The 13,410-nt window shown below is 39.0% G+C and overlaps 2 protein-coding genes across 13 annotated transcripts in view; one reads left to right on the top strand and one right to left on the bottom strand.

Moving 5' to 3' along the window:
* Positions 1–13,410, top strand: part of FRMD3 (FERM domain containing 3) — a 321,116-nt gene that overhangs the window by 281,407 nt on the left and 26,299 nt on the right. The window contains exon 1 of one of the 4 annotated variants that reach the window (XM_082469726.1): positions 1,900–2,166. The exons of the other annotated variants lie outside the window; for them this stretch is intronic. Coding sequence (XP_082325852.1) covers positions 2,040–2,166 — 127 coding nt within the window. The 5' untranslated portion in view covers positions 1,900–2,039. Of the gene's footprint in view, positions 1–1,899; positions 2,167–13,410 lie in introns of those variants that run through there. 4 annotated transcript variants of the gene reach the window in all.
* Positions 5,044–13,410, bottom strand: part of LOC309664455 (uncharacterized protein) — a 71,674-nt gene continuing 63,307 nt past the window's right edge. For 7 of the 9 annotated variants that reach the window (XR_014265753.1, XR_014265754.1, XR_014265755.1 and 4 more), the window contains 2 exons: positions 13,273–13,404; positions 5,044–11,531 (listed from right to left, as the gene is read on the bottom strand). Coding sequence is in view for 1 of the 9 variants with exons in the window: in XM_082469915.1 (XP_082326041.1) it covers positions 11,508–11,531 (24 nt within the window). In the remaining 8 variants the exon portion in view is untranslated. The other 2 variants (XM_082469915.1, XR_014265761.1) reach the window with 2 other exon arrangements.

The following is a 13,410-nucleotide window of genomic DNA, read 5'->3' as shown; positions in this document are numbered from 1 at the left end:
CTTTTTGCTATAATAAATGATACTCTGATGAAAATCTTTGTCCAAAAATTTTTGTCAACGTTTCTCATTATTTCCTCAGGCTAAATTCCTAAAAGTAGAATTTCTGAGTCAACAAATATCACTCCTATAAAACTCAATATATTTTTCTAAACTTCTTTCCAGAAATGCTAAATCAATTTATATTCCCACAGTGAAGTATAACAATGCAGAATTTCAGCTGACTGCCCTGCATATAATGGTTTGTTTTGTCAGGAGAGGGAATAAAAAGAATATTTTTATTAGAAAATTATCTTTTGCCCTCAGTAGCTATTTAAAGTAGAAAAATGCATGCATGCATAATTAAATAGTGGGAGGAAAATTTTTTTTCTTCTAAAAATGAGAGTGGGAAAATTATACCAGCCAAGAAATAGAACTGAAGGATAGTGTGTGGGGGCACAGTTGTTAATCAGTTGAAATTTTTTCAAATATAGGAATTTTTCAATATTCTGAAAACATTTTGCTCCCTGAGCACTTACTCTGGGATGCAAGCACATTTCATGCCTCAGAGGTACAAGTGCAAGACTTTCAAAAGTCCTGAGACAGAGAATGTAACATTTAGATCCTGCATTGAAAACACAGTGGGGGCAGTAACAGCTCTCTTCCTGGGGGACTGTCCTCTTAGTCAACTGATGTTAATTGGATGCTTAGGTTCAAATCATGGCTTTGCCACTTACTAACTCTATAAATTTGGTCAGGGCAGTTACTTTCTCCAGGATGTTGTTTCCTGCTCTATAAAATGAAGAAAATTTTAGCATCCCTGTGAGAACAGAGATAATGATGTGAGGAGCTCAGCAATTTGTCCAGAGCTGTGCTGTCTAACATGGCAGCACCCTGTGGCTGCTGAGCACTGGCAATGCGGCTGGTCTGAATGGAGACATGCTGTAAGTGTGCAAATGCACACCAATTTCAAAGACTTAGTACCAAAAGAGTATCTAAACTATTTTATTATTTTGATATTGTTATATAGTGAAGGATACTATTTTGGATATCTTGGCTTCAAATAAAGAGCATTATTGGGGCTTCCCTGGTGGCACTGTGGTTAAGAATCCACCTGCCAATTCAGGGGACACAGGTTCTAGCCCTGGTCCAGGAAGATCCCACATGCGGCGGAGCAGCTAAGCCCGTGCGCCGCAACTACTGAGCCTGTGCTCTAGAGCCCGTGAGCCACAACTGCTGAAGCCTGCGTGCCACAACTACTGAAGCCCGTGCACCTACTGAGCCTGTGCTGTAGAGCCCATGAGCCACAACTACTGAAGCTTGCGTGCCACAACTACTGAAGCCCGTGCACCTAGGGCCCGTGCTCCACAACAAGAGAAGCCACCGCAGTGAGAAGCCCGTGCACCGCAACGAAGAGTATCCCCCGCTCGCTGCAACTAGAGAAAGCCCACGCACAGCAACAGACCCAATACAGCCAAAAATAATAAATAAATTAATAAATAAATTTAAAAAAATTTTTTAAGCATTATTAAAATTAATTTTAATTTATTTCTTTTACTTTTCATATGCTTTCTTCTTTAATGTGGCTTGCGTTGTATTTTTATTGGACAGCGCTGCTCTAGAACGTAATAAAGATTCAAATTTTTTTTAAAAGAAATCAAGGGGGGGGTTCTCCATTGCAGAGTTGTCCAGTTGTCGTTTTTATCTTTGGGGGGACATTCAATTCTTAGGACACTGTAGGGCATTTGGCTGGGGTCCTCTGGCCTGGATGGTTTAGGACAGGCTGGGGTAGGCATGATGCATATTATTTCATTGTCTGTTAGGGGAGTGAGTGGAGAGTTTAAAAATAGCAGCCCCCTCCCTCCTCCGGCCCCATGCTGATCCCTCCTGAGTTATTTCTGTTGGCTGCATTAGGAGCCTGACATTTGATTCATTCAGTGCGCCCTGCCTCGGTCCTTTAAAACAGAGTGGACAGTTAGTGAAAGGTCAAAGCCACTATGGCTGCCGGTAGCTGCCCTGGGCCATGACGGGCGGAGGAGACTGAGGGAACTGAAGAACCAGTAATGGCAAAATGCTTGGTCAAGATCCAGACTCGGAGGGGTCTCCGCCTGCAGTTGGTGAACCACTGCAGCAGCAACGTGTTTGTCCGTCTGCTGAGACACAGTCCCAAGATCACAGCCAGAAACACGGGTACGTGCCCTGCGCTGGGCTCTCCTCCGCGCCTGAGAAGAGTGCGGGCTTTCCAGCTGCCGGCTCACCGCGGGCCGGCGGCTGGGAGAGAAGCCTAGGCGAACCCAGTGTCAGAGGTTTGTGATAAGGATGAGAAAGAGAGGGAGGAAGAAAAGCAGAGAGGCAGGCGGGAAGGAGAGAGTGAGCAAGCGAGCGCTGAGGGAAAATGGGAGGGCTTGAAAGGGGGGTCCTGGCCCTCCTATTAAGTGAAATGGTATGAAGCCGTCCTAAAGGCTAACAAATTACATGCCAGTAGTAGCCCGGTTAGGAAGGAGGCAGCAGTGGGGTGTCCAATCCAGATGGCCCAGGAATGACTGAAGATCATAGAGAGGACAGACTGGATGATCAAAAGATGCTCCTCCTTCCTTTCATTGTTCAAAGTTTAAGATCTTCATGTGTGCTTGCGTGGATGAGGCAAAACTCCCCTTTATCTTCAAAGTAGAGCTGTCCTGAAATACAATAGCAGTTAAAGAACTGGGATCAAACTGATGTTCTGCTAATTTCCTTTTCATTGAAAATGTATTTTGTGTGTTATTTTGTGGTCCTTGGGGGAAAATAGGAATTGAAATAGGAATTTTAAAAAATCAGAGCCTACAGCAGGAAAGGAGCTGCTGTTATATATGTATATGTGGTTTTCACCAAATGATTAAAATTTTTAAAATCCGGGGAAATGTCTGGAATTGGCCATACCACATGCACATGTGTGGAACTGACTTCTGAGTGAATTGAAATGAAATTAATTGTATTTGTATAATGACATAGATAAATAGATGATGTGTTCTTATTATAAAAGATTTTTAAAGTACAATTTTATAGAATGTTTTCCTTGACCCTAATACTGCTGATAGCCAGTCTATGCACATTGACATGTAGAATGGATATAGGATTTTATTTTTACATAAATGGGATTGTTCTATATGTATTATTTTACAATTCTTTTTTTTTCACTTTATCATATGGCTTGAAGGACTTTCCATATCAATACATATTAATCTGTATCCTTTTAAAAATTGGCCGAATAATATCATTTAGTGTAGAGATGTCATAATTTATTTAATCACCAAATTATTGTTGGAAAACTGATATTTCCTATTTATTAGCTGTAACAGTGCTGCAATGAATGTGCATATACAAGTATTTCTCTATGACAGATTCTTAAAAGTTGAAGGATATACACATTTTAAATTTTGATGGAAATGGGCAAATAAATTATCCTCTGAAAGACTAACACTCACTAACAAGGTGAGTACGAGAATGGCTGCTTCCCCACATAAGCACTAACCCTGATGTGACCAACTTCTAAGATTGAAAAAAAAAAATGAGATTTTATTGTTTTAATTTGCCTGTTCCTTTTTATTAGTGAGGGTGAGCATCTTTTCAAAGGATAATTGTCCATGTGCATTTCTCCTAGGAATTACTGGTTTACTTTGTGAATTTCTGTTTTGTTTTTGTCCTTCCCTTATAGATTGTGGGAATTCTTTTATAATCTGCATATTAATCCTTTGCCTTTTACAAGTATTAACTTCTTTCCTCATAATTTGTTCTTGGCTTTTAACTTATTTTAATGTTAACTTTGTAGCACAGGCACTTTTCATATGCACAGACAGCTTCTGCATGTGCAGACTACTTAATGTTTTTATGTTCTAAGTTTTATTATTTTATGTCAGTTTCCCTCATTCCAAGATTACAAACATGTTTTCTGTGTTTTCATCCTCATAATTTATGCATTCGCTTGAACTATGTGAAATTGCTGATACTCAACTGCTTTTGACCTACAAAAATGGTGATTTCATGTGGTTTGATCTAATATTTGTTTTTATTTGACCTGTTAACTTCTTTGGAATTTTTATGTGTGTTTGACAAGAAGAAGGGGTATACTTTTTCCCTCTCCCAATTGGTTAGTGATTTTTCTCAAAGTTATTTATCATAACCTTTCATTATTTTCAAAGGTATATTTCTGAATTGCATATTTTAGTATTCCTGCTCCATTATTAACTATAGTATAGTTTTGACATCAGACAGGTCAAGTTCCCCCTCATGGATCTTTTTTTATCCAGAGTTTCCTGATTAATCATGTACACTTTCTCCATTTGTCATTTCTGAAAATGTGTTGAGATTTGTATTGAAATTGCAGTGAATTTTAGTTTAATTAGAGGAGATCTAGATCTTCAAAATAACTGACTTCTCCTATTCAGGAACACTGCTATATTCCTTCATTTTTTTCAGATTTTCTTTTAGGTTATTCAGCTATGTCTTAATGTCGTCCTCATGCAAGTTTTGCATATTTCTTATGGATATCCTGGATATTACGTGGCTATTCTAATTTGTGTGTTTAGCTATTTTGAATGGGATTTTCCATTATCATATTTTTTATGGTCTTTGCTTGTGTGTAGTAAATCACCTGCTTTGAATCTGAACACCTTACCGACTTCTGATGAACTCCCCTAGCTTATTAGAATCTTTGCCTTTTCTTGTAGATGATACTATCACCTGGAAATAGTGACAGTTTTGTGCCTTCCTTTCCAATATTTACACTTCTTATTTGTTGTCTTTATCATATTGCATTATTGAGGTCCACCAGGATGATCCTGAAGTTCAGTGAGGATTTTTTGTCATGTTCCTGACTTTGGTGTGATGATTGATTGTGATGACAGAGAGACCCATGAGATGGTGACAGCTGCATCAGTTAGCATGACATTAGCAGCAAGGAACTCTAACAAACACTGGTTTAAATAATAAAGTGATTTATTATCCAAGACAACACCAAGTCCAGAGTCAGGGATGATTCCAGGATTGAGAAGCCAGGTTCATTTTATCTCTCTGCACTGCTCTTCTCAGTTGGCCAGAACTCCCCCTCAGACCATTTGCCATCAGCATCATAGGATGGCTGCCAGAATTCCTGGTGTCTCTTTCACATACAATGTCAAGAGAAAGTCTGTATCTGTCCAGTATGTTCTTAGAAGCAAGAAACCTTTGTCAGAATTTCCCCCTCTACCTCTCTCCCCCTGGCGACTCTTCCCTTCATTTTTCATTTTCAGGGTTGGCTCACATACCCACTTCCAAACCAGAGACCGCCAAGAGAATGGAATTACCATCATTGGCTGAGACTAATCATCTGGGAGAGAAATGAATGAGTCAACCATGGAAACTGTGAGATAAGCATCTAGGAGATGCTAGAAGCATGTAGGAGAGCCTTCCGAGAGGAGGTGACAGATGAGGTCTTAGAGAACGAGTAGGAGCCATCTGAGTGCAGAAGGACATTCCAGGGAGAGGCAACAGTCTGTGCAAAGGCACAGAGGCATGATACAGCGTAACACATTGGGGCACCTCTAAATAGATAGGAACAGTGGAAATGTGTGGGGTAGAGGTGTGCTTTTTATACTGGAGTTTAAATTTTATCCTGAAAGCCATGAAAAACCTTTTAAGAAGAGGATTTGTTACCGACCAGGGTTCATGGCCTTCCCTAGTCAATAGAAATTGACTAGAGGCAAGACAAGAAATTCAGGCAAGGCTTTATTGGGGCCCCTGCTGCAGCAGGGGGGAGCGAGAACAAACAACAGGTTCCCTTGCTTGCTGGCTCCCTGAGGGGGGCAAGCTTGTTCCTTCTATGGGGTGAGGGTAGGGGTGTGTCCAGGGATCAAGCCAGAGGGGTGGCTTAGGTGTTTTGCTCACCCCTCTGGTGGTGTTGTGTGCAGGAGGTATTCTCAGTACCCTGCTTTTGCTCCTGACACCCTGTTTTTGCTCCAGGCTCTTCAAAAGTGGCAGTTGGGTTTTTTGATCTCTGTATCTTTTGGCTCCAGTATTTGCCCCAACTGCACATGCACACAGTTATTTTTAGTCCCATACAGTTTCTTTGTATTTTGTTGCTGGAGGAGAGGTGTGTCCAGGTGCAAGCACTGCAGCAAAGGGTCCCAGGTCCCAGCCTGACTCAGATTCATATGACTAATTAGGCATTTAAAAATGATTGTTCTGGCAACAATTCAGAAGGAGCCAGACTGAGGTCAGTGAAACCAGTGAGGAGGCCATTGCTGTCCTGCAGTTGAGAAGTGGTAAGCATGGGGGGGATGGAGAGGCAGGGACCGCTTTGAAAGTGAATATGGTGGCAGAGTTTGTAGAAGCTGGTGACAGATATGGGGTGAGCAGTGAGTGAGAAGTCACGGCCAACCCTTAGATTGCTGGCGTGGGTAGAAGGTGATGCCATTTACTATATAGTAACTGGTAGAGGAGGGAAAGTCTGGGGTGGGAGATACAGACTGGATGTAGAATACGAGCTTACATCCAGGTGTGTGGTGAGTCTGCAGCTCATTGGACGGTTTTGAGTTGAGATGGGTCAGAGATTCAGTAACATGTGTTTCTCAAACTAAACTAAGTCATGTTCAAACTTATCTGGTCAAATAAATTTGGGAAATATTGAGTTAAATAAAGCAAAACTGGTTTCTTCTCTTTGGGACCTCTCAGACATTTTAATATGTAAATAGTAATGTTACTGAGTGTTTACTGTGAGCCAACCACTTCCCCCACGTTAATTCATGACTCCTCTGTGCACAGTATCCCCACGCGGTATGGCCTGAATTTTTCCATTTTATAGATTTCACTGAACAGAGTGATTAAGTAACTTGTTCAAGGTCACATGACAATACAAGGCCAGGATTCAGACACAGAAAGATAATTTAAGAGCTTGTATTCTTTTTAATTTCAGCTTTATTGAGGTATAATGGACAAATAAAATTGAAAGATATTTAAAGTATATATTGTGGCAATTTGATGTACATTGTGAAAAGATTCCCCGTACTTAACTGATTAGCACATTCATTACCTCACATATTTATCAGTTTTTTGTTTTTTTTTTTTTTGGTGAGAACATTTAAGTTCTACTCTCTTGCAAATTTCAGTTGTATAAAACAGTGTTATCAACTATAATGACCATGTTTTACATTAGAACATCAAACCTTATTCATCTTACAGCTGAAAGTTTGCACCCTTTCCCTGTTTCTCCCACCCCTTAGCCCATGGCGACCACTTTTCTACTTTCTGTTTCTATGAGTTTGACTTTTCTTTGTTGTTGTGTTTTTTTGTTGTTGTTTATTTTAGATTCCACATATAAGTGATACCTTGGAGAATTTGTCTTTCTCTGACTTATTTCACCTACATAATGCCCTCAAGGCCCATCCATGTTGTCACAAATGGCAGGATTTTCTTCTTTCTTATGGTTGAATAATATTCCATTGTATACATATACCACATCTTATATCTTCTTTATCCATTCATCCATTGATGGCCATTTAGGTTGTTTCCATATCTTGGCTATTGTGAATAATGCTGCAATGAACATGGGAGTGCAGATATCTCTTCAAGATCCTATTTTCATTTCCTTTGGATATATACTCAGAAGTGGGGATTGTTAGATCATATGGTAGTTCTATTTTTAATTTTGGGGGGACCCTCCATACTGTTTTCCATAGTGGCTGCACCAGCAGTGCACAGAAGTTCCCTTTTCCCTACATCCTCACCAGCACATGTAATCACTTGTCTTTTTGATGATAGCCATGACTTTTTTGAAGTATAGTTTTTGTACAATATTATATAAGTTAGAGGTATACAATACAGTGATTCACAATTTTTAAAGGTTATACTCCATTTATAGTTATTATAAAATATATCTGAAGAAAACCATTTTTTGAAAAGATATGTGCACCCCAATGTTCATTGCAGCACTATTTACAGTAGCCAAGATATGGAAGCAACCTAAGTGTCCATTGACAGATGAATGGATAAAGAAGATGTGGTATATATACACAATGGAACATTACTCAGCCATAAAAAAGAATGAAATAATGCCATTTGCCGCAACATGGCTGGACCTAGAGATTATCATACTGAGTAAAGTAAGCCAGACAGAGAAAGACAAATATCATATGATATCGCTTATATGTGGAATCTAAAAAATGATACAAATGAGCTTATTTACAAAACAGAAATAGACTCACAGATATAGAAAACGAATTTATGGTTACCAGTGGGGAAAGGGGGTGATAAATTAGGAGTTTAGGATTAAAATATACACACCACTATATATAAAATATATTACCAACAAACACCTACTGTATAGTACGGGAAACTATACTCAATATCTTGTAATAACCTATAATGGAAGAGAATTTTAAAAAGAATATATATGTGTATATATATATATAACTGAATCACTTTGCTGTACATCTGAGACTAACACAACATTGTAAATCAACTATATTTCAAGAAAATTTTTTTAAAAAGAAAATATAAAAATAAAATATTGGCTATATTCCTGGTGTTGTACAATATATCCTTGTTGCTTATTTTATACCTAATAGTTTATACCTTTCAATCCCCTACTCCTGTATTTCCCCTTCCTCTTCACTCCCCCAACTGGTAACCAATAGTTTTTTTCTCTGTGAGTTTGCTTTTTTGTTATATTCGCTAGTTTGTTGTGTTTTTTAGATTCCACATATAAGTGATATTATACAGTATTTGTCTTTCTCTGTCTGACTTATTTCACTTAGCATAATGCCCTCCAAGTCCATCCATGTTGCTGCAATGGCAAAATTTCCTTCTTTATGGCTAAGTAGTATTCCACTGTATATATACACAACATCTTCTTTATCCATTCATCTGTTAGTAGACACTTAGGTTGCTTCTGTATCTCGGCAATTGTAAATAATGTTGCTGTGAACATTGGGCTGCATATATCTTTTTGAATTAGTGTTTTTGGTTTTTTTCTGATATATACCCAGGAGTGGAATTGCTGGGTCATATGGTAGTTCTAGTTTTAGTTTTTTGAGGAATCTCCGTATCGTTTTCCACAGTGATAGCCATAATTTTTGATGAGAGCTTGTACTCTTAACCTTAATAGTAATGTCCAAAAGGTGATAGTGTGCACAGTTTCCCAAACTAATTTCAAGGAACAATGGGCAAGGACACAAGTGACCTGCAGAGCTGTGTTGAGTAATGCTGCAGTAGCATGGTGGAGCCATGCATATGGTTGAGACTCTAAGGGGGAGGGTACAGAGTGACAAGAGCAGAGAGCTGAGGCTACCACAAATAGAGGTGAAAAGACTGTGGAAAAGACAGAGGTAGCTTAGAATCATGAGATGGAAACCAAGAGAGTGTGAAGTCACAGAGGTAGAGTGGTCTGTAGGAGGACAGAAGAGAACACACATTGTCTTTAGCAACATGGTGATCATTGGATATCTTGGTGAGAGCCATTTCAGTGGTCTGGAAGGGGCAGTTGACTGCTGCAATATGAGGACAAGGATTGACTGAATTCTCTTGAATTCTAGATATTGAAATCAAAAAAAATGGTAAGACAAAGGTTTCAAAATGTTCAGCTACTCTAGAGGCATGACCAGGAGGTTGGTAGATGAAGACCACAAGGAGAAGTGAGATTGATGTTCCTGTCTAGGAAGAACATTAGGATTTGCTGTGAAGTGTGTGTGAGTGTGTGTGTCTAAGTTTCCATTCGTCTATACTTTCCTCAGTCACTGGGATGACTCTTATGGGTTTTAAATAGAATGAGCAGGCAGCTTCCCAAGGATATTCAGAGGCATCAGGAACATTTCTAGTGTGAGATATTTTGCAGTGTCTATGCCTGAAAGTGAAAACTCTCATCTGAAAAAGTACATGTCATTCTCAGGATCTTTTCTTTAAACCCATAAGACATGAGCTTCACTTGAAGGATTAGACTTTATCCCCAGCAAAGGGAAGATAAAGGAATCACACAGGAGTTTAATGGCATACCATCTTACTACAGTTGGAAGTCTGCATGCTGCTTAATGTGGATAGAAAACATTTGGGGCACCGATAGCACATGCATAATACAGTGAACTTGAAAGCTTATTTCTAACCTAAACCATTAATCCCCACAACAGCAAGTGATTTTTTTTTTTTTTGGCTTCCAGGATACACGTAATTAGGTGACCATAAAATCTATTAGGCAAACCTTTTGAGAGTGAAAGGGGCACTGTAATAATGCTGCTAGGAAACAGGCATACCGTGGGACTGTACCAGGCAAATAGGGACAAGTGATCACCTTACATATAATGATACTGTGGTTTCAGCAAATGAAGTTGACCAATACACACAAGACTCTTCCTCTTTAGTTAAGAAGTGAGGGTCTCTCTGGGCCTCTCAGATCCCCTTCTCTTCAGGAAAACATGGTGGTTTGGAACAAGCTTTGGAGTCAGGCAGGCTTGGGTACAAACTCCTGCTCTGTTGTGTCCTGGCATCATGACCTTGTGCAGGTTACTTAACGTCTCTGAGCCTCAGTTTCCTCATTCCTCTTATGAATATCACATGATCATGTGCTTAAAATATCTATCGCTGTAAAAATTTATTAAAAATTTTAGTGCTCTTTTCCCCTCTCCCACAATGTTTCTCAATAGATACAGGAGAAATAGCTCCGCTTCGTATATGCAGGTGATTGGTGCTTTCAGGGAAAGTATATGTATAGTGTCAAGTGGGACTTTTTTTGAGAGACCTAGACTGGAAGGGATCTGGTCCATTTTTCAGGTAAAAAGTCTAAGACTCATAGAACTGAAGTGGCATGTCGAAGGACACACAGAGAGTTCTGTGGAACTGAATCTAGGTCCCCAGAATTCCAGGCCACTGTTCTTTCCACGCCATCATATTTCCTAGAAGTGGAGTGATGACCTCTTCCTTCTCTCCCACTCTTCCTTCACTCTTCTTGTCCCTATCCTCAATTCAAGAGTAGAGCACACCTCCCAGAGACAGGATGGCTACACCGATCAACATAAGTAGATCAATCAGAAGTTAGCCCACCTCAGCAAGGACGGTTCTGGTTAATAGGCAACAAATACGTGACCTCCATAGAGACCTGACAATTTTGTGTGTTCTTGAGCAGTGGTTGTCAATCCTTTCATATTCAGTGTGCCCTTCAGATTCAGTAACAAAGATCTTAATGTTCTCTCTACCATCCTGAAATGCAACTCAGAGAAAACACAGTCTACTTACACATAACTTTAAAAGTCAAAATGATGCTCTAAGTGTAATGACAGGAAAACTTAGAAGTAAGTCATTATAAAATAGTTAAGTCTTTCCAAAGGTTTTTCTTAAGCATGATTCACCAGGAGGCAGAATGAAGGCATGGGATGCTGGCTCCTCTGTGATTGTATTGGGGGGACATGGGCATCACTCAACAGATGCAAGAACGTGTGCTACTATGTAGGCATCTTGGACACCTTAGCCATTTTGGACAGCAGTGATGTGATGTTCTGAACAGGTAAACAGCTCTTGGCAGGATACTTCCTTCAATTTACCCAGTGGTTGTATGCCTGAAAAATTCAAAATATGTTAAAATCATATCTAAATGCTTTAGGTTTAAATGTAAAACACAGGTAGATTCTAGATTCAAATCATTCTAAATAGGCTTCTCACCAACATGGATAATATTTAATAGGACATCTAAGAGTTATGTGGGATGCAAAATAATTCTTTATTTTGTGGGACCATCCTATGCATTTTTTTGATGTCTGGCATCCTTGACGCCCACCCACTAAATGATGCTGACCTTGCCAATCATTGTGACCGCCAAAAAAGCCTCTACAATTTTCTAAAATACCCTCCTCCCTGCCAGGTGGTGGTACCGCTTTCTTTGTGTCCCTGCTCTGCAAGTTTAGGGGGCATTCCATAGTTGGGTACCAGCACAGAGTGACTTGGGGTGCCACAGAGGGAACCTGAATGGTGATGACCAGTGATGCCATTTGCCAAAGCCTGGAATGAGCAGTGCACAAGCTGCTTGACTGTACACAGCAGGCACATAGCCTGTCCATCATCAGTGGCCAGTCTTTTCCTTCAGCATCTTTTGATTCTCGCTATTTTACTTCATGAAGTATTTCTTCAAGTTGAATAATGATAATAATGGTATAAAAATAGTTATATTTACTAAAATATAAGTTAACATTATTGTTTCCTATGTGTCAGAAACTTTCAGCTATTATATAATTTTAATTGGGCTGCATAATTATAGAAATTTGAAAGCTATTTCCTTTTCCTTAAGCATTGTCATATCACTTCTAAAAAACGTTTTTAGTCATTGAGCTTTGTGAATACATTTAGGAGGCTTCTCATGTACTGACGAAGTAAAATAAATTCAATGAAACAGTGTAGATTGTCTCACTAATTTAACATTTCTGGTCTCTGGACATTCTTGTCCAGTTCATCAGAAAAGGCATGTAGGAAACTTTAAGCATCTATCCCATAAAGAAAATTAAGAAAATATGGGTAACCAACTATAATATAATTTCCCTTGTACTCTGTAATAGTGGACTTGTTAGAAAACTAATCTGTGTTGATAAAATGATATTGCTTGTCAATAGATTGTATGTACATATTGCTTAGAAATAGGCCAATGTAGCCTAATTTTCTTTGGTAAGATAGTAACATATAATTCCTATAGCTTTTTTTGATACAGGCAGCACTTATGCATCCATAATTTTGTTTAACCCTCACCCCAGCCTTATGAGGTAGGTGTTAACTCCTGTGTTGTTGTTAAGCAAGCTGAGCTCCAAGAATATTTTCTTAATTTTTATTTTATATCAGGGTATAGTTGATTTACATGTTGTGTTAGTTTCAGGTGTATAGCAAAGTGATTCGGTTATACATATATCTATTCTTTTTCAGATTCTTTTCCCTTATAGGTTATTATAGAATATTAAGCAGAGTTTCCTGTGCTGTACAGTAGGTCCTTGTTGTTTATCTGTTTTATGTATAGTAGTTTGTATCTGCTAATCCCAAACTCCTAATTTATCCCTCCCCGCCACCTTCCCCCTCTGGTAACCATAAGTTTATTTTTGAAGTCTGTGAGTCTGTTTCTCTTTTGTAAATAAGTTCATTTGTATCATTTTTTTTTTAGATTCCACATATAAGCCATATCATATGATATTTGTCTTTCTCTGTCTGCCTTACCTCACTTAGTAAGATAATCTCTAGGTCCATCCATGTTGCTACAAATGGCGTTATGGCTGAGTAATATTCTTTTATATGGCTGAGTAATATTCCATTGTATATACGTACCGCATCTTCTTTATTCATAAATTGGTCGATGGAAGTTACTTAAGAACTAAAGTCTCATAAGTAAGTGGCAGAACTGGGTTGTCCAACCTTTGTCTGGTCTACTTTCCACTCTATCCCACTAAAAATTTGAGCCTAGAG

The sequence above is a fragment of the Balaenoptera physalus genome (assembly GCF_965194825.1).
Source record: "Balaenoptera physalus genome assembly, chromosome: 7".
In the NCBI taxonomy this organism is placed as follows: Eukaryota; Metazoa; Chordata; class Mammalia; order Artiodactyla; family Balaenopteridae; genus Balaenoptera; species Balaenoptera physalus.
The sequence above is the reverse complement of the archived record's forward strand: the minus strand, read 5'-3'. Positions and strand labels throughout refer to the sequence as shown.